This window comes from Gymnoscopelus braueri (genome assembly GCF_963280865.1).
Source record: "Gymnoscopelus braueri genome assembly, chromosome: 5".
NCBI classification, from domain to species: domain Eukaryota; kingdom Metazoa; phylum Chordata; class Actinopteri; order Myctophiformes; family Myctophidae; genus Gymnoscopelus; species Gymnoscopelus braueri.
The window spans coordinates 27,691,481-27,717,542 of NC_137606.1; the positions used below are offsets into that span (position 1 = coordinate 27,691,481).

The 26,062-nt window shown below is 42.3% G+C and overlaps 1 protein-coding gene across 2 annotated transcripts in view; it reads right to left on the reverse strand.

Moving 5' to 3' along the window:
• cadm1b (cell adhesion molecule 1b) overlaps positions 1 to 26,062 on the reverse strand; it is a 158,338-nt gene that overhangs the window by 54,669 nt on the left and 77,607 nt on the right. For both annotated transcript variants that reach the window (XM_080428576.1, XM_080428575.1), the window contains exon 2: positions 5,397 to 5,417. In XM_080428576.1, coding sequence (XP_080284702.1) covers positions 5,397 to 5,417 — 21 coding nt within the window. The remainder of the gene's footprint in view (positions 1 to 5,396; positions 5,418 to 26,062) is intronic.

A 26,062-nucleotide genomic window follows, 5' to 3' on the forward strand; every position in this document is an offset into this window, starting at 1 on the left:
CACAGAAAATAGCGATCTACAAACTCACAATGCATCACATCCAGCTTGTAGATCGGCTATTTCCGGTGCGCAACACCCTTGTACGACGGAGCATAAATTAGGCGTTCCACATGTCAGTCAAGTCTTGATAATTATGTCCTATACCTCCCTGCAAAAGAGACTTGCACCGTGGTAAACATACTGTATGTGAACAGGCCATATATATTACAACATAAATAATAATATTAAATCTGTCTGTTTGCCATGTCTAATCCCTCTAATATAAGAGCCCTGTGCAGTGTTTGTCACTATTGATCTCCCCCAGCTCAGGAGTCGGCCCTGTGAGTCACAGCCAGACGGGCTGCAAGCTCCACTGCCCACAGAGGTAGGAAGAGAAGGCAAAGAATCTGCCGATAAGACAGGATGGTACGTAGACAATTTAGGCAGAAGGTTGGGAAACAAAGGAAAGAGAGAGAGAGAGAGAGAGAGAGAGAGAGAGAGAGAGAGAGAGAGAGAGAGAGAGAGAGAGAGAGAGAGAGAGAGAGAGAGAGAGAGAGAGAGAGAGAGAGAGAGAGAGAGAGAGAGAGAGAGAGAGAGAGAGAGAGAGAGAGAGAGAGAGAGAGAGAGAGAGAGAGAGAGAGAGAGAGAGAGAGAGATGACTGGAAGCAGTTTGTGGTGGTTAACCCATTACAACCGGGAATGCACTTTAACCATTATTTTATACTTTGGCTAATTAAAAATAGCAGATCTACAAGCTCGTATAGCGCTGCGCTACGAGCTTGTAGATCTGCTATAAAAATAAAAAAAATCATGGGCGAATCTTTGCATATATATATTTTTTTTTAAGCGAACATTTTTAACTCAACTTTGCTTCTGGGGATTCTACATATGTCTTCTAAATCCTAACAGTAAAAAAAACAAAAACGTATGTTGCTATATATATCAGTGGTTCTCAAACTTTTTCATGTCAAGGACCCCCAAAATGATATGTATAATTTACTATTTAGCCACGGATCTCAAAATATTTTGTTCAGGGACCCTCAGAAGCAAAGATTTGAGTTAACAGTGTATGTATATATATACATTCAAAGATTTCCACACATTTTCACAATTTTTTCCCCAAAAAATTGCCAAAGAAATCTAAAATGTTCCCGGATTGAATGCGTTAAGCTTTATCAGAGCCCCCCATCTGAGGTTCCATGTGACCGATGTGTGCTCAGCGGGTTCTGTTGTGTGTCTCCAGGAGCCACGGTGCTGTCAGCCACGGAGCCAGACTCTGCACCTTGGCAGCGATGACACTGACAGCTCTCAGACCTCATCATTAGAACTCGCACTACACTACATCCCTCCGGTTTTCGCAGACAAAATGGTTTTGTTTCCCGCCTTCGTTCCAGGTGAAGGAGCGAAGAGTGTAAAAAGTCACCTTGACGCTATATTTATCCGGTTCAGGACAAAAAAAGAAGAAAAAATAAATATGATGGAGGTTGGCGAAAGGCTTTTAAACACCTCAGATTCAAGCCAGCAGAAAAGCCGCCTTACCCCTTATGCCTTTTTTTTAATTACTAAACTACATTTTAAAATAGTTCAATTAGCCGATCTATAAGCTCACAACGTGTCGATGTAGATCGGCTATTTACGCTATTTTAAAATGTTTTGGTATAAAAAAATGCCTGAGGTTTAAGCATAAGGCGCCGCACAAGACAGGGCCAGACTCTTAGCCGTGGAAACACTATAAGCACATTTGCATGCCTGTGTTGTTAGACACCTGTCTGTTTTGACATTTACAACATGGTGTGGGGGGGGCCTGTTTTTTTGTGATGGTGATAATTGGAATAGACAGCCAAACGAACATGTGACAAAAATGAGCTCTGTGAGCGAAGAAAGCAACAAGAAATTAACCTCCTGGGGAGGAAGGCTCCTCAGACCTGTCTAATGCAATGAACAATCCATTTCATTCCCCATAGCGGCCAGAGGCAGATATTGGTTCGTTGACACAAAGAGTGTAATGGGTGAAAACATGTGCGAAAACCACACACCAGGCCATTAGTGTCTAATGCTGTAAGCTTCAGTTTTCATTTCAAGGACGCAGTGGGCCATAGAGTAAAACAAAATAATGATAAATATGTAAATTTATGCATTGCTGAGTGATTAGCACCCAATCAAATTGATGTTCGTTTTAGTGCATGAAATGTACCCAGAAGTGTGCAATGAAAACCGAGTGTGCTGGAGCTCAACCAGCTATGCCATACTTGCACTCAAGCACCACAACAGAGGAGCCAAAAGCTCTGTGGAAATCTTTTGATGTCTGTATTATGTCAGTGATGTTTAAAGCAACACATTTGGCACCGGCAGTCACACCAGCAACATACAGCAGCCTCAAAGAAGCAGGGTTTATTCCACTACCAATCTGCTGGACCGAGAGATAGATAAATTCTCCATAAGATTTAGCAGCCCCTAAAGCAGAGTTGGTCCCCCTCCAATGTCCCAGCATATAGGCTCATCTCCAATTCAAAACACACATAAATAACATCACAGTGATTAGCAATCGCATCAAAGTGAAAACAGGCCACTTTGTGGGACATGGAGGTTTTTTTCCCCGCAATTGGAGTAAACAGTTTCAATTGCCTTGGCATCCCGGTCATGATTGGGTGCAAATGAGGAGAGGCAGTCATTAATTCTGGGTGGTGGGAGGGAGGAGACGGGGAGCTGAGGTGTGAGCATGGCACAGATGACTGGCTGATAAATTCACACTCATTCCAGCAGCTGTCTGGGAGAGTAAAGTGCCTGTATCTTCTACACATGGCTGCCCTCCTGTTCCTGCACCATAACATACTGAAAGAAACATTAAGAGACGAGAGCAGACCTTCAGAGGTCTGTCTTAGGAGATGTACAACCTTGTGTCTGACATGAGCCCCCCATCAGCTCTATTCAACATGCAAAACAGCCCCATCTCCAGCAAATTCTATCAAATGTTGACAAAACTGGTCTATAGGTCCACCATCCCATAGGTTAGAATACGGGTATGTTTTAAACCAAGTTCCTTCTCCCTTTGAACTTTTCCCCCTATTGTTTTCGCTTCAAAAGACAAGAGACAGAAAAGGGCAGCAAAAAGAAGCCTCTGATCCCTCTCCCCTGAGTCACTGCTGTCTGCAGTAGCTTTGTCCTTTCAAGGAACAATAGCAGCACGACAAACATAGTGTTTGTTAACAAGGAAATGTCCCCTTTCCTCGCTCCCTGATGCTCCCTATTCACTGCTATATCAATCTCTTCCGCAGTGTGGTCGTCATGACACAATTCTGCACCAAAGATGCTCAGGAGTAAACAAAACAGGACGGGATCCAATGACGGCGTGGCTTCTCTGTAGATCTCTGACATCATATGTTGATGATGTCACTCGTTACGGTGGATCTGAGATTATGAATTTACAAAATGTGAAAAATATTATATATATAAATATTATATATACCGTATAAGTAAAAGCTATTCTGGGAATTACGTCCTTGGCCTATGGCAGTTTGCCCAATAAATTTGGTTCTGATCGGTCCAGTGGTTTGTGAGATTACTCAAACACAGACAGGCCCTCTACTAGATGGCTTGCCCCCTAGATTCCATGCTTTAAAAATAATTTGTCTATGGGCATATAATTAGTGCTTAATTTTTTCCAACATTCCTCTGCTTTCACAAGTTTCAGAAACCTCTAATTTGATTCCCTTTCGTCTCCAAAACACAAACTCTCTTGCAAGTTCCACATTCCATCTTATCTAATGATGCTCGCTCAACTCATATAGCGTCAAACAAGAGCTCTCTAATAACGGCAGGGCTTCCCTGTGGATCTCTGATGTCGGTGTGGAACTCCATATTTGGATTGAACTAATAATCTCAGTTCTGAGATTATGAGTTCACAAAAGGTGAAGAATATTCACACTTACACAGTACACAGAAAACAAGACATGACACAGTCACGTATACCAGCTTGCTTTCTTTTTTCTCTCTCTGTGTGTGTGTGTGTGTGTGTGTGTGTGTGTGTGTGTGTGTGTGTGTGTGTGTCTGTGTGCCGTGTATGTGCCGTGTATGCGCGGCTAGTTTTCATAGACCTGGTTCCTGATTTGCCAGAATCTGGCAACACTGCTTGTGGCTCCATTTAGACTGAATGTTTCCTTTATCCTCATCTTGCGCTAATGCACGCAACTGTTTTGCCAGGTTGGATTTTTGTTGTTTCTCATAAGCATGCATCCGTTGTCCGTCAACAACACAGCCGCCTGTGCCTTGACTTCTGTGCGCTGACTGCGCCAGGCTCTCTCCCACCCGGCCCCCCGCTACTGGGTTAGGGTGTCTGTACTGGGTTAGGGTGCCTCTGAGGCGATAGGAAAACGCCTCAAACATGTTCATGGACCCCCAGATGTATGTATGTATTTGTCCACAGACCCCCCCCCATCTATTTTGTGCCAGGGACACCCCCCCCCCCCCCCCGGGCGCGCGCGGGGGGGGGGGGGGTATAAAGTCGGCAAAAATGTTCTCTGTCTGTCTGCCTACAACACAGAGGAGATGTAAAGTAACTAAGTACATTTACTCAAGTACTGTACTTAAAGGCAGAGCAAAACGCACGCTACGCAGCTCGTATGCAGAGGTGAAAAGTAACTAAGTACATTTACTCAAGTACGTTAAAAAAATTGTGTCCTATATATTACTCTGTGTCACGGTGATTTGAACCGACGGCAGGCGTGTGTAGTAGGCATAGAGGCGAGAGGCGTGTCTAGTACCATAGCTTGGGAGGACGAGACCGCCCGTTCAGAGTATGGGAAAGTATCCCCATTGGCTTAAAGGACAGCCAATGATTGAAAACATGTCACAAATATGTCGAACACATGGATGACTAGTAATGCTTGATGTAAACAATACTATCACTTTATACTGGGAGGTGACTGCTTTGTTGATGGTACTGTGTGTGTGTGTGTGTGTGTGTGTGTGTGTGTGTGTGTGTGTGTGTGTGTATGTGTGTGTATGCATGCATGCGTGTGTGTCCTTTCGACTCATGTAGCCAGAGGTGGTGGCATGTAGCCTATGTCCTTGATGTCATGGTGTGATGTTAGGTGGTAGTTGGTGTGAAATGTCTGAGGACGACTCTCTTCTTTTCAGATATGATAAGGTCAGTGCCTTGTCTTACACAGATATAGTCCATAACTAATAAATCCCATGTAATCCAATATGTATGTGTTATTTTATCCCTTGATACCTGGAGAGTAGACTGATATAGAACAATACAAGAAGAGACAGTACTTTGAACACTTCACCGTATCCTCACACAGTATGGTAACCTCATGTAAATATCAATCATGGATGAAGGACAGGCAGAGATAAACATGCAGTCAATGGAAACAGACAGAAACTGTATAATGTGAACAGCAAACAGACTGTACCTGTCATGGTTTCAGCAGCTCCTGTTGTGTTGCAGGCGAGGTGGAGAAGAGAAAGAGAAAAGACAGGTTGTAAGCAGACAGAATGAGCACATGCCCATAATCCAATGCTATTTTTTATTGTTATAAGTGCATGCAATGTCCCAGTAATACTTTTAACGTGTGTCAGCTTGATGAAAATACATCGGATGATCATTAAACTTATAACAACACCAGCAATCCATTCTTCTACACATCTTTTTTTTTTTTTTTTGCTGATCTACAACCTAACGATGTTTTTTCGGTAACACTTTACTTAAAGGTCGGGTCTATAATGCATTATAATGCACTTATAATCTTCATAATACTCGTTATAAATTATTATAAGTATGCCTAACAACTTATAACAAAGACACTTTATAAATAACTAAGTTATGGTAGTTATAATGTGCTGTTCCATTGAGCATTATGACCAGCACTAATAATACGTTATAAATGTTGTTATGAGTTGTTATGCATAATTATAAGCATTTATAATGAGTGTTATAATGCCTTATAAGCACATTATAATGCATTATAGACCCGACCTTTAAGTAAAGTGTTACCGCTTTGTCCTCCGCAATTCTGCGCTGTCGATGCAACAGCATGGGGAACATCCAGGCTTTGTTTTTTGCTCCTTGTCTCTGTTTGAGATTCCAGCCAGCCCTGTGCTGTGCTAGGGGAGCCCCTGCCTGGAGACGCTCCCCAGGGACACAAATGCACGCTGGAGAGGAGAGCACCCGTTTGGAACAGTGCCCGTTCAGACCGGCATCTCACAGGGCATGGGAGACTGGCATGTTCCCTTGCAGCAGTGCTTGGGGCCTATCCACTGGGGAAGAGCCTCTATCATTCAGTGCCTACCATTCATGACCCCCCCCTCCACTGCACATCCGTCTGCATTGTGATTCTCACAAACCAATTTTATCATGTTAGCAACTGACACAGACTTCCACTTTGCTACTTTTGTCTGGCTGTGAAAGACGTAGGTATATCAGTGTGATGTGAGTCGACCTACAGTATATGTGGTAGCGAAGGGCTGTCTCAGTTGTCATTGTTAGCGTAATAAGAGTGCAGTGCATGGCACATGTCCTTGTTATGCTCCTTTCTGCATTTCGCAATGTGTCAGCAATCCCCCACAGGACAGAAATGATAAGTGACAACAAATCACACACGATGGAGAATAAATTCCAAACTATGTCCAGGCAGCATGCAGTACGTACCAACAAAGGCCACTGCATAAGAGGCACGCGATTCAATATAGCATCGTAGTTGAAAGATTACTCCATGTTGCCGCAACACAGAGAGATGGAATACTGTACCAGTTGTTGCCTCATAATGTGGAGACATACTCTCACAGTACCACTAGCTAGAAAGGGGCACTTCACATAGCCAGGGCTGTCATGCGTTGCAGCCACCGGGACCCGAGGAAGCTGCGGGGGGGAAATAGCGTTTCTATGACATCAGGTTTACTTTTCACCTTTGTGGCGCCCCCTATAGTCAGATGTGAAAGCATCAACATGTGATTCCAGTTTGGTGTTGATTGGATGTTGCGTTCATGATCTATAGATGGGTTTCCGCGCGACGTCATCACAGAGCAGAGTGCGCAATTTGCGCATGCGCGGGGGAGAACGAACCGGAAGCGCCATTCACTCTATTGTTATTTTCGGGATTTAGATAGGCATAATGCTGCTATTATAGGCATAATAGGCATAATGCTGCTATTATATACAAACAGATCCAACTTCCGACAAATCATTTTTATTGAGTAAAGAAGATATTACAAACTGCATCATTTAATCTACTTTCATTAAACCTGGTGAAGACCATTTATTTTCTGAATGTAGAATGGCCAGAGCTGCTGCGGGTAATAGCGCCCTCTACAGGCTCATCCCGCCACTGCGCGCGCATCATCCTCTCATGTTTACAAACAAGAAACCCATCTATAGTGTTTTTACAAATTAAATTCAGTTTCCGAGATTAGCTGTGCAAACGCAGGCAGACAGACAGACAGACAGACAGGCAGAAAAACAAACACACACGCACGCACGCACACACACACACACACACACACACACACACACACACACACACACACACACACACGCACACGCACACGCACACAGGTGAAAACAATGTTCACACCCAGCCTTCAGCCTGGTGAATTAATGAGGATTTTGATTCGCTTAAAGCAGCCCCTGACGATACTAAACAACAACATTATGTGTGTTAAATTAACTCAGTGTGAGAGTGACATACAGTGATAAAGAAACACGTCATTTTGGATGTACTGTAGGCCTACCGTATCTGTTCTCACGTTGTTGCTTTTAGTAAATTAACTATATTATGCTTTTGCAGCTTTTGTAGAATTGCCGGCGGCTTCTGGCTCTGTGTGTAACAAGCTCGTCAACAGAGACAAGTATCTTAACAGAGAGACGGTATAGTGACACCATCCCTAACCCCCCAGTATGATCCACTTTCGCCCGGTGGCCTCAGAGAGTGCTATAAATAGCATTGAGGTTGGCGTGTCTACTCTGCTCCCCTGCCGCCCCCCCCCCCCCCCCCCCCCCTGTACCTGCAGCACATTAGGTAGGAGTTATGAGGTGCCAGCTCGCCTGTGATTAGATGTCATGCCTGTCGCTCTGCTTAGCCCTTTAAGACCTGGAACGCATCTGTGTCATTTTTTGATTTGAGCTAAAAAGCATAATTTTACACTTTGGCTATTGAAAATTAGCAGATCTACAAGCTCATAGCGCGGCACCGAGTGCCGCGCTACGAGCTTGTAGATCTGCTATTTTTGAAAAATCGAGAAAATGTGTGCAAATTAATATATTTATATTCTTTTAAAGCAAACATTTTTAACTAAACTCTTTGCTTCTGGGGGGTCCCTGGAACAACATATTTTGAGATGGGGGTCGGCGGCCAAATACATATCATTTTGGGGGTACTTGACATGAAAAAGGTTTGAGAACCACTGATATAGAAACATATGTTTTTCAGAATAATTTTGAGATTTAGAAGACATTTTGTAGAATCTAACCTGGCTCTGCCAGATGGAAGAAGCTTGCGTCACATCTGGCGGTGTCAGGTTATGTAGAATCGGCTTCAGGTCTTAAAGGGTTAGACAGCATTGATAGACAGATTTCAGGGGGAAATGCGTGTGATGCCATTCGTGCGAGTGGCGGCCACTGCACCAATCTGTCAATCACGCGGGATAAGAGCAGGCAGACAAACCCCGTCCTCCAAATAATTGTCTGCCCTTGTCTCCTCGACTCCTATCCTTTTACTATACTCATGACCATCCACAGGCTCTGCAGAGTGAGCCAAACGATGCCCAGAAATGGAGAAGTGGAACGTTTCTGATTTCTATACACAGTAATGTTTTTTTTGCGAACACTTAACCCATTAAGACCTGGAACTGTGTCATTTTTTTTATTTGAGCTAAAAAGCATTATTTTACACTTTGGGCTATTCAAAAATAGCAGATCTACAAGCTCATAGCGCGGCACCGAGTGCCGCGCTACGAGCTTGTAGATCTGCTATTTTTGAAAAATCGTGAAAATGTGTGCAAATCTTTGAATATATATATTTTTAAAGCAAACATTTTAAACTCAAATCTTTGCTTCTGGGGGTCCCTGGAACAAAATATTTTGATGGGGGTCCGTGGCCAAATACATGACATTTTGGGGGTCCTTGACATGAAAAAGATTGAGCACCACTGATATAGAAACATACGTTTTTCAGAATACTGTTGAGATTTAGGAGACATGTAGAATCGGCTTCAGGTCTCTGTAAACAGCAATGACTCTTGTGGTGCACAATAGACTGTATAAGGAACGAAGATCTAAGTGTTTTACCAAGCTATTCAAACAGTACAGCATTTGTTTAACCCTTTGAATCTACACTAAGCTATTATTCAGTCAATGAGCCAGAATAATATCTCAGAAGACTGATGATGTCTGTGTAACAACAATGTCATAAAGCATCTCTCTGTCTCTCTCTGTGTCTATCTTTCTCTCTCTCTCTCGCTCTGTGTCTCTGTGTGTCTCCCTCGCTCTTTCTATTTACTGTACAGTACCTCTCTCTCTCTCTCTCTCAACTGCCAGGTAAAAGCGGCAGAGACAGACTAATGAGGTATCATCTCTTCTCAACACTGTTGTGATATATTTGAATTAATGCACTTCCTTTCAGGTAATACATCCGCCTCTTTTCGATACTCATGTATCGGTGTGTGTGTGTGTGTGTGTGTGCGTGTGTGTGCGTGTACATGCATAGATATCTTTTCACATGTGTAGGTGGAGGGTGATAGGATGCTGTCTGCGACGTGTTTTCATTATATTAAAAAAGATCGGTGGAAGGTCTCAGTATTTTCTTTAAGGAAATGTGACAGAAAAGTCACTTGGAGTGGACTGTGTGTGTCCGTCCGTCCGTCCGTCCGTCCGTCCACTAATTTGCATTCTGTTCAGAAAATGATGTCCGCAGAATGCTAATCCTTGTTTCCCATAGAGCACCGAAAACGGTATGACCTCCATTATAATACTGAAAAAAGGATTACACCATCCAACTATTGTTTTCCTTCATTTTGATTCCGTTCAACGCCCCTCTTCCTCTGTTATTCTCAGCCACCACAGTACAGCTCAATCCAGGTATCTGGACAGCAAGATCCTGAGAGTTCATTTATCTCTTGCAGAGAGCTCAAATTAACTATCAGAGTTAAATTCACACATTTTTCTGCGTACCTGCCTGTGAGATATCCATGAAAACACCTACTTAACACCACAGGGATTATTCATACTAATTCCTCCCCTGAGCAGATTGAGACGTGTTAATCAAATAAGCTTAAAATAGCTGCTAAACTATAAGTAAATGGGGGGTTTCTACACATTCCCATTAATGTGGTTAATTGCTCTGTATTGATGAGATTTACTAAATCGAAATAGTCTTTGTCTGGCTGAAATCTTGAATGTCCAAAACTGTTACTTTTCAGGAAAAGAATAACCTGTGTTCCAATGGACCCAATGTATAGTTATTATTTAGTCAAGCTCTTTTTAATACATTTTATTGGCTAACTATTTATGAAACCCATAGACAGACTTAACCACTATCAACCTGGCGTCCCTTTTTTGGGCATTATGTGAAACTTACGAAACATGTCAAACATTTTGTTTATACACGAGCTATTTTTGCGTGGCACTGTCATACAACGAAGTATAAAATAGGGCATTAATTTATGAAGAAATATAAAAAGTTGAAATATGGAAGCACTCTATTGCTGTCGCCCGACAGGCGACAGCGATAATATACTATGGATATCTTGGCTGATCTTTAACCTATTGTAAATGTCAAGTTATGCTTTCATAGAGCCCAGGAGAACACAGTCAACATAGCTGTCACTATTGGTCACTAAAGGCACTCCCCCATCACTATGCCTAAACTACCAAAACTATACAAAACTAAATTACCTGCTGGTTCAGAAATGTTTTAGTTCTCCTGCATGATGGAGACAACGTTGTTTTAATGATAGTAGACTAGCATGCTTGCTCACGAGCACAGAGGCAAGTAATGACGGAATTACGTCGTCTTTCTGAGCTAATTAATACTTTGTTTTTATATATTGTACGTATATCATAAAATGTAATTAAATGTTGCCTTATTAACACACTGCCTACCTGAGTGATATCATTCACTGTAACCGAACTGTGGCTGGAGGGATGTGGTGCTTTCCAGGCAAGATGCATACAGCAGTTTATTGATTGATAGAGAAAAACAATTTGGTTGTAAAGCAGAGTAGTCCTCCTCTTAACCACTTGAACCCTTGCGTCACAATTCTGGGGCGAACATGCTGCAAAAATAGCAGATCTACAGTACAAGCTCATGTCGCATTGAGACGTGTCGTGAGCTTGTAGCTCTGCTATTTTCTGCAAAGAGATTTGGTGTCGAGGGAAAAAAGGAGTGGAACTAGGATTATTGATGAGGAGTATTGTTCCCTCCTTAAATTTGATGGATCAAAGACCAAAACAAAAAAGGGCACTTATCGACACTGAGGTCATGAGGACAGGGGCTCAAGACCCCCTTGGGCCCTATCAGTGCATGTGCCTGGATCGAGGAACATAGGTAGCATGTCTTCTGCCACAGTATGTTGTTCGCAAAATTATACCTACTGTACAATAGCAGAGGATGAACAACAGGTGCAGGTTATATGAACAAATCTCAGCTTCATTCAAATCTGTGAACATCTCGCAATTAGCGTAACATCTTTACATTTACACTCATCTCTCAGGACAAAAATGCCTTTAAAAATACCCCCACAAAAAAACAATTAATAAATGTTGTACAAGTCTACGGATAGCACTTTGCAGTTCTGCAATATGCACAGTCATGCTCCACTGTATAATGGTAACGCATGCTGAAGATAGCAGATACAGTACAATCTCACAAGCTTGTGGACTATTGGCTATTTTTGACATGACTTTGTAGACTTTGTATGCAGAAAAAATAATATGTCAACAAAATTTTATGAACACATGCTTCTCGTGACATCTTACACTCCGACACTACACTAACCCCGAAATTGCATACCGTCAGATGTGTCTGCGACGGTGCGTTATTTTTTCAACCAAACAAACCTAAGTTCGATTCGTGCATATTTTTTTTGTTAAAAACTGAAAAGATGACATCGGACTCTGTGTGCAAGGGCCTTAAAGGGATACTTCACTTTCGGGCCGGGGACACATTTAAAAAAAATATTAAAAATAAATGAAAAAAGTTATGGAAAATTCATGGCCCCCTCACACATTAGTAGGACACTCTAATGCGTGAGGGGGCCATGAATTTTCCATAACTTTTTTCATTTATTTTTAATATTTTTTTTAAATGTGTCCCCGGCCCTAAAGTGAAGTATCCCTTTAAGCGTGCAAAGAAACACTAATGTTGTCAGAATAATGTCTCTCGTCTCACTACTTTTCCACACAGCTGCACATATCTGAGACAGATGACATATGTAACACTACTGTGTTGAACCTCTCACAGATGGAAGGAATAAATAAAATATGGATCAGATACAGGTCAGGTAATTTGACGTAATGACATAAAATAGTTTTATGTTTTATGTACTGTAGAGCAGCATGTTTTAAGTCATTATAACAGCCTCCGTCGGAAGTATTACTATTAATGCACCAAAGTCATACACATTTCCAGGAATGGCAATAACTTAAATGGCCCAATATCAATCTCATACCGGTGAGTCATGCCAGTTTTGTTGCTTGCTAGCAAGACTTTCCTTTCTAGCTGTGGGCAAGATCATCCACCGTGTTCAGTTAGCAGGATGGTTGTCTGAGCGTGGATTTAATGCAACAACGGCAGTGTGCAACAAACCCACACAGGGCTGCATAAAACAGATCTCGGGGAAAGCTTAACCTCTGACTGTGCAACATGTCACATCTTATTCAGACTGCCTCTTTCAATGACTCTGTCTCTTTAGTTTTTACTCCTGAGAGACATCATCCATGGCCAAGCCTCTTTTTGAGCCAAGCCGCGGGTGGAAAGAAAGGCATGACAGGTGCATATGTGGTACCGCACAGCAGGAGAGGATCGAGATCGAGGTCTGAATCATCTACTGTACTCACAGCTCGGCCCACATCGTAATATGCAGAGCTTTTCAAATCAGAGTGAGTGAGTGTGTCGTTAATCTCGCAATCACTGGATTGATCATAGCATCACATTTCTTGTACATGCAAATCAGCCTCAATCAAAATCTTTGGTTGGATCATATCACAACCCTGCCATTTATCTTTTTCTTCAAACACACTTTTTGCTGCTCCTCCTACATATTTTGTCCAAAACTCACAGATATCACTACACATTATCTCTGGATTTAAGTGATAAATGTGATTAACTGAAATATTGTACAATATACAATATGAGCAATATGATCGTTGCTTGACAAATTGTAATCACATATGATATTGAGGGGTCTCTACACAACACAGAGCCAAAAGCCATTTCACTTAGAACCATAAGGGGCGCCACACAGGCAACAAATGTCACTGTTATCTGTTGTGTTTGTTGCAGAAATATGTTTTTTTTTTCTTACCAATCTTCTCCAAATTAGGTATACTGTACATGATCTCGGCAGACATGTGACAATATGTGTCAAAAGCTTTTTGATATTCCATACTGTTTGTCTGTAAATGGCTTCCAAATTTTGTGTGATGGGACTATCATGAACGAAACATCCAACAACTCCAAATTTTAATTGCATATTGAGGACACACTTTCACTTCTGCCCACAGGGGTCAAAAAAAGTTGAACCGTGTGTCATAGAAATGCTATTTCTCCCCGCGACCTCAGGTCCTGATGGCTGAAACCCATGACTTACACAGTCCTGGGTAGGCAACAAAGTCAATAGTGGGAGTATGCATGCTGCAGAGCGCCCCTTTGTAGTTGTGTCTATGCATATATCGTATGTTAATGTACATATTGAAAATTAATGCATCTACATGTGTGCGCATACTTGTACTGTAGGTGGATGTGTACACATGCATATTATTATGCATACCATATGACTATCACTATGAATATGTGTGCATGTGTACTTGCATGTGTGTATGTGCATGTCTGCATGCAGAGAATTAGTGTGTGTGTGTGTGTGTGTGTGTGTGTGTGTGTGTGTGTGTGTGTGTGTGTGTGTGTGTGTGTGTGTGTGTGTGTGTGTGTGTGTGTGTGTGTGTGTGTGTGTGTGTGTGTGTGTGTGTGTGTGTGTGTGTGTGTGTGAGAGAGAGAGAGAGTGTTTGTTTTATACTGTCTCCAAAAACCCTGACTGTTTCTGTGAGTGCACATGTGTGTGCTTTTTAGATAGGTAATTAGGACGTTGGGAGAAGCTTGTGACAGACTTGTCGTGGTCCCAGCCTGCCCAGTGGAAAGGAGCCGGTCAGTGGGGTGGATGCAGGTCAAGAGCCAGCTGCTGCAGCACCGTTCACTGTCTGGAAGCACTCCGAGAATATTAAATCACCGAGGCCTAAGCCAAGATGCTCCCTCATTTACAGAGAACAACAAAGCCTCCACACAGGGATGTTGTGACTAATTCATGCTGCTGAAACGTTATACTCTCACAAAATAAAAATGAAATGGCCGTAGTAAATGATGATGCCACACAGGCATTTTTGCAAATGACTGAATGTGAAATTCCGTGTTTGTTGCTCTATTCTTTAACTTAAAGAGAGAGAAAAAGCCCCAGCCCCGGCAGCAAGAATTACAACATTGTGTTGGTAATAAATCTGTGTGGTCTTATACAGTAACTCCTGTACATCTGCCGCCAACAGAGAGGCTCTATTACAACATGAGACACATTAAATACAGCACCCGTGGGGATGCACGTCTGATGACCTTGGTGACGACGTGCTATTAATTCTACTGATGGATTATGATTATCACAACAATAACAGGGATGTTTTTTCCCTGCTCCACTCTCCGCAGCACCTGGGCCCATTCTCTCTCTTTGCTGCTGCCTCTGCTCATAATACTCATAATCACATCGATCAGCCCAAAATGTAGCCGCGCATCCAGGGACACTAAACACGGCCATTTGTTTGGAGTTGTAATGTCTTTTGCGCGCCTCAATCAGACACCTGTCACACACACACACCTGCTACCTCAGTGCCATAAGAGAAAGGGCTGAGTGGGGCCCCTTTGTTTCCTCACAGAGTTTATAATCAGCATGCTGTTTCCAATCTTCTAGCACCATTTTTCAATTTCCCATTTCCCTTTTCTCAGTCAAATCACTGCTATCAATCAGGTATGTGTGTGTGTGTGTGTGTGTGTGTGTGTGTGTGTGTGTGTGTGTGTGTGTGTGTGTGTGTGTGTGTGTGTGTGTGTGTGTGTGTGTGTGGGGGGGGGGGGACAGACATGGAGAGAGAAAGGTGGAGATTGTATGACAGAGAGAAAGTGTGTGTGTGTGTGTGTGTGTGTGTGTGTGTGTGTGTGTGTGTGTGTGTGTGTGTGTGTGTGTGTGTGTGTGTGTGTGTGTGTGTGTGTGTGTGCGTGTGCGTGCGTGCGTGTGTTGGGGGGGGGGGGGGGTGAAGAGGGAGAGAGCAGAAAGGTTTCTTGATGGAACCATCTCTAGCCCCAGGCCCCATTAGTCAGAGATTGGCGGAAGTGCGTATTTGTGTGTGTGTGTTGAAAGAATGCACACCCTCCCAGTCCCAGGGTGTCAGTCAATACAAGGCCATTTCCCAGCTCCCACATCGAAATGAGGCGCAATATATGCTGCTGACATTGCCTTCTCTATTTGAGTTCTCCTAAATGGATATTCAACACAGTTACGTTCATTCGGCATTGTGCTGGCCCTGTGCTGGTTACCGCCAACAAGACAGAGCCGAGCATCACCGAGTCACAACACAATTACTGTACAACCGCCACACAATGTCTCATCCATATCTGCATACCATCCAGTGGAGATGCCTTCGGGAGGAGCACACCGGATTGATGTTCACAGTCAATAGAAAGCGTGCCACAACAGATGCATGGGCACTTGTTATCTGAAGTCATATTGATCACACGTGACAAAAGGCGCCCGTGCTGCACTGACTGGCTTTGAGGGGAGGAAACTGACTCTGTGCTCTGATAGTCTCGTCGTTTCATCTGACACGCCGAGCGAGCGCTATCGCAGAGGAAATACAAAGTGCTCTGTTTCTATACGTGAGAGGTGAATTAACCTGCTAACGGAAATGGCGGAAAAAAGACACGCAAACAAACACACAGTAGGCTAGTCCAGGTTTATGCCGACGTGGCAATATGCTCCGTAGTGTTTTACAGAGTGCATTGATTAAAAGGGAGATCTATTTGAAGTGGCGTGCAAAATGGCAGCCATAGTAAATTCACAATGGCAGGGTAATATACGGCTTCACTGCTTTCATTTATTCACAGCTTGACATTTCCTCCCTTGCACACGGAGTGTGCTCTAACTGTGTGCCAATGGCCACATCATTTAGACTGGACCCACATGAATATTTAACATTAGCGCCTGGCTAGTGGCTTCCAGAAAATGAATTATTTTTAGTGAGCTTTGCAGCGACAACCTGGAAAACCCTCACAACGGTGATGAATCACTGGGGAGTTTATGTTGTATTAAAGCCTGGAAAACAAATGGCTATCAATCATTTGAAGTTGCCATTCTTGGCAGCTAGACATCCCCTTTCAGATAGTGTTTTTTTTCCTTCTTAGCAGGATCGGCTGCCAGAGCTTTGGATATGTATAACAAACCGGTTCTTCTAAAGCGTACAATAATGGTACCAGAAGCTGAGAGAACAAGCGGCTCACCATGCACAAAGTATGAAACAGTGACCACTACACTGCAGCTTTAATTATTAAATAACTAAATCAGTTTGTACAGAAAAGAGTTCTACTGTTTACCATTATTCAATTACAACTAGAACAAATTGCTTTCTGGTAATAGAAGTACAGTATATGTAGGTCTGATGTCATATGATGTCATGTACATTTGGTACCATCACAGAGGGAAATCATTTTGCTTCGTCTTCGGTTTGAGATTAAAGTGACGAGAGATTAAAGCAGGAGTTGTTCATAATTAAATCATCCCTTTCCTTTCCTCCCTCACCTGTAATGAGTAGGTGTCCTTTGATTGGAAGTAATTACTTCTAATTTTGCTAATTTACCCTTGATAGCAACCACATATAGCCTAGTTAGGAAGCCTGCCAATCATCAAGTTTAAAAAAGAATCCATTTATGGACTCACTCAGCAAGAATACACACACACACACACACACACACACACACACACACACACACACACACACACACACACACACACACACACACACACACACACACACACACACACACACACACACACACACACCATCAAGCACCCTAAAGCTTGTGAGACATATAGAGTTTAAAAATTCTCCAATAACTTGACAGTTTCATTAAGAACGATTACTGTGACCCTGAAGTTTTAATCTTCCAGATAAAGTAAAATCGTTTTTTACAACCATGCTGAAGGCTGAACTTCATTTCCAACAACATACAACCTGAGATGAGATTTGGCTTCTCTAATTGCCTCAATTGATTAAAACGAAACTATTCTGGCAGGCTGAGCAGGGCAAAGTAGAGTCGAGCAACTGTGGACACAAGATTCCGGGTAAGATATCCCTGAGTGGCCCAGCACCTGAGTCAGAGAGATAGTCCTGCTTGCTGGAATTGGTTGGGAGCAAGATGGGAGACTCAGTGTGAGCGCTAATGCCTGAATTCTTCTTCTTCCTACAATGATGTCGCTTGCCGAAAATGGCCGATATACAAGCTCACAATGCATCGCATTGAGCTTGTACTGTAGATCGGCTAATGCAAAACATTGTTGGCTTGTGGGCTCGTAGATCTTCATCGAGTGACACTGTCGTATGATAATAGTAACCTTTTAGCATACAGCTCCCGCGCTGTATGCTCTATTTCATGGTGTGTGATTGGGTGTGAGTGACGTGCAAGCGCTTGGGATGAGTAATTGAGCATTCAGATCTCCGGCGACAAAGCAAACAGGGCTACATGTCATTTTCAACGTAAGTCGCTGACATGAAGCTACAGAAGTACGGCTGACACGCGTGCGGGACAGACTACACATCATACATGTTGTTGGCCCTCAACATTTTCTTTTTGAAAGCTCTTGAAATGCTACTGGAGGCATAAACCAATCACAAGTTCAGAGGAAGTTTTACCATTTCCACTTCCCTTGTCTTCTCTCCCTAAAGTTGCTGGTGCTAACTAAATGTAGGGGAAAAATCTTGCCGTCTGGTCGAGCACCATTTGAAGGGCCACTCTGCGACAATGTAGCTGGCCACGCTCGACTGTTTTGTAGTCTTGTTGCCTGTAGTCTGAAGGCACACCAGGCGGTAGGAGTTCAGTGACTTATTTATTGGTTGGGTTAGTGTCAGGCATGAGGGAGATTGAGACTACAGCAAATGTGGGAAGTTTGTGAGCATGTCATTATGTCAATCCTTAGGTGTCTCAAGATAACTGGAGTTTGTACTGTGTGTGTGTGTGTGTGTGTGTGTGTGTGTGTGTGTGTGTGTGTGTGTGTGTGTGTGTGTGTGTGTGTGTGTGTGTGTGTGTGTGGGGGGGGGGGGCATGCACTGCACAAAAACTGCCTTTGACTGAATCCATATTCAGTGAACGAACTGTGGCTTTGCGTCTGTATAAAGGTGTTATGAGAGGGAAAAAACATCACAAACTGTGCTTGTGATTATCTATTTATGTGTATTGTGTGTGTGTGTGTGTGTGTGTGTGTGTGTGTGTGTGTGTGTGTGTGTGTGTGCATGTATGAGTGTGATGAGTGAGTGCTGCCTGCACACCGAGCCTGTTAAAAAGCAGAGGCACAGGGGAACAGATGCATCTCTCTCTGTGCCCAACATGAAACACAGGAAACAGGCTCTTTGATCATTACCTGCCTGCCAGTCTACCCTCCACTGGGACAGCCCATTACTGCTGCTGATGTGCTGTTCTGACAGCCCAGAAAGACACATGCAAACTCATAACTGAAATGAGGAAAAACAGCACAACCATCAGCGTAACTCGTGTCATCATTCAAACCTGTCCCGATGGAGATATAACCACCAGTAATATCAGTAATTCACAAATGTGGAGTCCACAGGTCTGTTCGTAATGCTGTGTGAATATGAAATGTGCTGTGCTGGCTCAGACGCAAATGTCTGTCCAACAGTTTCAAGGTGTAACTGTTAGGCTGCAGCAATAGCAGCCTGAATAAACATGGTTCTGTATACAGTATTGCAAATTTCAATATTCTCAATACTACAGTATATGCCGTCTGGATTGGATAGCACAATGACTCAGTGGCTAGCACATTTGCCTCACGGCAAGAAGTTCCTGGGTTTGAAGAGTTTTCGCCCGTGTTCAGGTGGGGTTTCCTACGGGTGTAGGAAACATGACCAAACCCTTGACCAAAAGAAATGGCCTCCTAGCTGCACTAAAATGCAATACATAAAAAAAAAAAATCATCAGTATCTTTGCCATGCGGCGCTTCCCCGCCCCCCGGTTGATTGACAGGTTACCTTGGGTCTGGTGAGATGCATTTGTGATCAGTACACCTTTAACCACCCAGAAAGAGCAGAGGAACTTCTGCCAGCAGTTCAAAAACATGCAGTGTAATAGGGCTGCAACTATCAATTATTTATGTGGTGATTATTCTATCACTTTTTTGAATAATGTAATATTCCAGACGTGCAGGTTTTTTATATATATTTTTTTATATATAACAACGAATCGATTAACCACTCAAGCGTTATTTCATACTTCATCTCAGCTGAAAAAAGTGGTCAAAATAGAAGATCTACAATCTCACAACATGTCTATGGCTATTTTCACTATTTATGTTTGATTTTTTTTAAAACTTTTTCACCTATGTAGAAAGAGAACATGACACCATCACACCATTGAAAGAAATAGCTGAAAACCTCACAAGATTGCGCCACCTGTACATTGAACTCAATGGACGGGGGCGGGGTGGTCACTCATTCTAAATAATGACATGACCAAAATAGGGATCAATTATTAATTGATAATTTGATTAAATCATTAATTATCGATATTTTAATAATCGATTAAATCGATTAATGTGATAAACTGTTGCAACCCTACAGTGTAATGCAGTGTAAAATGAAATGTGCTGTCGTTGCTGTCCGGCAGGAACCAGCTAACTCCATTTTGACGCTTTTGCATTTTTTTCCATAAATCAGGGCCATTGAACACCCTTTACGTCTGTGTGTTGGTAAAAAAATATATTGAACCAATGAAAAGCATTAAAAAGTGAACTCCACCGGAGTTAGCTGGTTTTGCTGACTCCAGGCTCCACCCCCTTTTGACCTCCAACCTCATTGTGAGCTTGGAGTTCCATTCAGCTGTTCTTATCAATGATGAACAAAACCTCCTAACTCCACTTTTTTCATTTCCTGAAAAATGCACATTTTTGAGTTAGCTGGTTCCTGCCGGACAGCAGAGATATATAACATATAAAAGTTTATTTAAGGTCAAAAGAAATGACATGGCAGAAATGACATGTTCTTTAGATAGTAAGATGTCATGTGTGCTTCCGATACCATGTGACATGGCAGGCACTGAGCCAGCCAGAGACTTGACAGCAACACTTAATCACTGGAACATATTCATTCAGACAGCCACACTCACTGATAAACATTAATCGCATTAACCCTGCTGTTCCTATTTTGGGCATGTCGTTATGCGGAAATTCTCAAAAATAGCCTAGTCCTACTGTATATATTTAACAACTAAAATGTTATGTACTTCGTAGTACGACAAATAGTAAAATGCGACATGTTCTGACCTTGTAGATCTGCTATTTTTGTTATTTTCTGCCCATAATGACATGCCGAAAATAGGGACGCTAGGTTGAAAGATGTACTCTGTCACACGGTGAAAATAGCAGATCATCAGGTGTGTTGCGATGCAAACTAGCCTTCCAAATACATCCTGCACGTTCGCATGTCTCACAAAGGACTGGTGCCAAAAAAATACATGTTTACCTATGTTTACAGCACAGTGGCACACTAATAACTAACTGTTGGAACTCAATGATGAATGATGTTTTACTTAATAATAATAACTTGTTAGGGACTTCTGCTTCTACTATCAGTACTACCCTACTACAAAAAAAACCGTAGTATTACTATATTACAACTACTACTCTCAATTATAATTATCATCATTATTATAATAATGATCTTCATAATAAAGCTGATCATTTTCATGTTGTAGTTTACATGCTGCATTGCAATTCTCAGGCCAAGGGAGACAGTGAAGAGGAGATGTAATCACACAGAAAGAGAGAGCGAGAGAGAGAGCGAGAGAGAGAGCGAGAGAGAGGAAGGAATTTGCTAATCTGTGGTACAACTTTGCTGACACATAGACAGATTAGTCACGCCTCTCATTCTGAATCAATCCTGCATCTACACGCTCAGCGCTATAGCTTGATTGGAGGGGATTGTATGTTACCTCAGGGATGTATTGGCCTGACAATGACAGGGCAGTGGGAGTCACAGAGAAGAATGCACGCACGCACGCACGCACGCACGCACGCACGCACGCACGCACGCACGCACGCACGCACGCACGCACGCACGCACGCACGCACGCACGCACGCACGCACGCACGCACGCACGCACTGTCAGAGAGAACCAAAGAGGAGACAGAGAGGCACACACAGAGTGAGAGAGAGGGAGAGGGAGAGAGAGAGGGGGGATTAGCAAGGGAAATTTGGGGAAATCTTCAGAGAAAGTGTCTGAAGCTTTAACGCTCCCATGGGCTGATGACACTGACACAAGTAGTGTAAAACTCCCCGGCAGCTATGAATCACTAGTCTCCTGACCAGAATATAACTCCAGCGCAATGAAAATACTGCAAATCACAGGAGGACGGTCTGTTTTAACACTCCTTTGGAGGGTTAGCAGCGCTCCAGGAGAAGATCAAGGATAGAACGCTGTTTGCTTTAGTCAGTACTAGGAGCTAGCACTGGGATGTCAGTATAAATACTCAGTGTTGTCGTCAGCTCTATGCTGCTGCTGCTTGGTTCCATCCCAAACCCCAGCATCAGCATTATATCCTAAGCAGGGCTAACAGACACACAGTTGAAGCACAGTTGTATGTCTCTCTGCCTTTCCAGAGGTGCTGTATGAGCCAACTTTAATTTTGTTCCATAACCTGTCCTCATACAGAAGGAGGCGTGGTTCACTGGCTATTAGAGCCAATATACTATAATAATCTGTCTTCTAGAGCAAGTACAAATTACATCTAAGGCTAATCCTGTTTACCCTTATTCAGTTGTTGCAAGCCAGCTTTAGTCTTCTGACTGTCTAGTCATGATGCAAGCAATTTCTGCACAAAGGTTTCTACCCGTATGCTATTTGATCTTCTAGTTGATGTCCTGTGTCGGAATGAAAAAGTTCACCTGCAAAAGTTAGAAATAAACATTCTAATTTCTATTATAGTCATATTGATTCACAGATTTCTTTTGACAATGAATCAATATCCAAACGTTTGTTTAAGTCAATTACCTTTTTCAAAATATCCATGTTCAGATAATATGTCTCCTTGCAGTTGTATATTGTATGAATAAGGTGTACTGTAGAGTAATAGCTTTCATTCCCTAATACGATTACCAGAGTCAATTTCAACAAAGCGAAATATCACACATACCGCCTGGCAATAACACAGGCTTGTACAATGATGTAAAATAAAGGCTAAATGAATTCCAATCAGAGGTGCATGGGGGAGTGCATGGGGGATGTGCAATGTGAGCAATTAGCTCAATCATATCCATCATATCCATCATATCCAGCATAGGAATTAGCCACGGATACTGTACATTACACATATAGCCAGGCGTGAAAGTGGGCCGGAACGGTCCGGAACGGCGTTCCGGTAAAAGATTCGGTACCGGAACGCCGTTCCGTTAAGAAAAAGTCAAAGGCAGCTGTGAAAATCCCATATTAAATAACCTGCCACAGACCCATGGCCATGTTCAAGAAGAAAACATAATCTACTAACGTCAGATTAACATACAGGGCGTCACGACCATTCATTGTGCGTATGACGGGACACCCTCACTCTTGTCTGACTTTTTTTTTTTCTCCCCCCCATTCCATATAAGCTGCTGCTTTCATCCCAATAGCGTGAAGTAGTTTCAACTAGGCTACCTGGGTACTTCTACTTCCAGTAGTATGATTTCATAATAAAACGTGTGTTGAATTGTATCATTACAAGTAGAACTATAGATTTTAAAAAAAAACTCTTATTTTGAAATGCACATCGTTTTGAAAGGAAACCAGATTTCTGAGGGCCGCTTGACTAACGTGCGTCAAGCCTATACGTTCTCAAACGCCATGCTTAGCTTGAGTAAAAAGTAAATAACACGGACGTGGGTCGTGGGACATTATGGAATATAAAAGACTTTGGGGCAAAAGTTCATATTTACCACCATGCTCTCTGAAACCAAGACAATGTGGGCCTATGGAACAAAAGTGTTTCATCATCTTTGCAGCAGGTGAGTAATTAATCTAATGCTGACAGTGGTGGAAAGTAACTAAGTACATGTACTCAAGTACTGTACTTGAGTATAATTTTAAAGTATTTTTACTTGACTGGAGTATTTCCAATTTGCAATATTTTTTACTTCTATTCCAATACATCTCAGAGGCAAATATTATACTTTTACTCCACTACAATTATTCGAAAACTTTAGTTACTACTAGTTACTTTGTAGATTTTAATTATTATGACAAAACATACATAAACCGCTTCAGCCCTATATAAACTTTAGCTTTTTGAAAATAGACGATCGACAAGCTCACAAGCGATGACGCGTTGTGAGCTTGTAGATCTGCTATTTTCAAAATATTTTAATACATTTGATTTTAGCCATGGACCCCCATCTGTAAATGTTTTGTGCCAGGGACCCCCAGAAGAAAACATTAGTCTTAAAAAAGTATAAAAACAATGTTCAAATACTGCACAAAAATAGCAGATGTACAAGCTTGCATCACGGGTGAACTGGTTTTAGAGTACTTGGTATTGTACAGTATGGTCAAGTTGGACAATATAGCTCTGTTTTCATCATGTGTATCAGGGGTGCAGCCATGGGTGGGCCTGGTGCACCCAATCGATTTTGCAAAAATAAATACAAATATTTTAATTTATTTATTTATGTTTGATAATAACTCGGTAAAATCTGGCAAAAAATATAATTCAATAACATAACCCTAACCTAACCCTAACCCCGAAATAAAGTAACAAAAAAACAAACCAAAAGTACAAAAATCCGCGCACAATCCTGCGTGCATGTGTCAGTTCCGGCAAGAACTGTCAGCCACTTTCACCCCTGCATATGCTGTAGCTTACTGTAAAGCTCATAATTGCCGCAAAGCACACAATCAGTCAATCAACTTCAGCAGCAGGGCACCGAGCTACAGTAGCTGTGTCAGGATCAAGCTGCCATTCAACTCTTAAACACACTCTTATACTCTGATCACTCACAGGCTGGACTCAGATTCAACAACAGTTTTTCTCTGACTTTTCGGTCTTTGATGGATGCTGTCTGCTGTGATGCTTTCATCTCCCGAAAAGAAAAAAAATAAGGGGGAACAAAAGAAAAAAAACCAAAAACACCCATGGTTAGACATGAAAGGACGGAGATATTTGGAAACTGACAGTACTTCAAAGGGGATTTGGGCAGATTCAAAGGGCGTCTTGGAGACGATATTCAAAAGCCTTAGTCACCTGTAATCCACTGTTAATACTCAATCCCCAGGACTGCATAATAACATGCATCCGCGGACCTTATTGAATGCAGAGATGCACAAAGGCACAAGGTTGATCCATTTATGGGCGCCGCTGCACATAACTTCCAATGTGACCCTAGCAACAAAGACTCACAGCTGCTTTTACTTCCAGGTAGATATGTTTTTGTTGAAGCTATGTTTCTCTGTCTTGCTCCAGCACACCAAGAGGAAGAATTCTGTCTACAAGGCTCAGCTCATGAATATATCAGTGTCATTACCCATCAGCAGCTGTTTTATCGTGACAACTATTCTGGGAACTGGCACGTAGCTCAATGTTTTCCCTGTCCCACTCATTGTCTCATTCTTTCATCAACTCAGCTCTTTGTTTTTAGTGCCTATTCCAAAACACTGAGCTTTTGATGCAGTTGGTAGGTGTATCCTTAAAAGTGAGCCCCTCTGTGTTGACATACACTGGAGATCATAGCATTAAAGACTAACTTGCTGCTGAAGATATTTCGTATTATTTATTTATTTTCCCATTAAACCACCACACCTGTGAAATCTTATTTTTTTCTTTTACCCATTTCTTATGTAAGACTGTTTGTATTTCTTTTTTAAGATTCCTTTTTGGGATTTTTATGCCTTTATTGATAGTACAGTAGGTAAGGAAACGGGGAGAGAGAGGTGCGGAGTGACACGCAGCAAAGGCCGTCGGGATTGGGACTCGAACCCGCGACGCGCTGTCTGGCTACATCGGAGCCTAGGTGCCCGGACCGCTGGCTGTCCGGTCCTGTGTATAATCAACTAAAACAATACCTCACGTGAATCAATTTTTTATATTGGCTTCTGGTCTTCTGGTTGTCTGTTCATTTTTCTCTCTGACGTCTGCACACTCAAGCGGTGCACTCACACATGCAAAGAAAGGCACAGATGCGTGACAGGATTTCTGCTAAGGAGAGAGACATATGGTCTATGGACAAACTATTCTACATTTTCTAAATGTTAACAAATGTTATCATAATCTCCCACAAATCTTCAAATTCCATGCACTTACGTGTTAATATACTGTACAATTTACAATTTACAATTTACTCCTCAATTTGCTCCTCATTGACTTACATTGTACGGTAAAACAGCTCTCAAAGTCACTCTTTAAGCACGTAAACGAACACGAACAAAGCCAGTACTGTTTGTTTTTTTAATAAAAATGTTAACTTCCTGCTGATTTTACTATTTGAAGATCCGGATCCGGATCCACGAATCCAGTCCAGGGTTTCTTCTTAATAAAATAGCAAAATCAACAGGAAATTAACATTTTTATAAAATAAAAAAAACAGTAC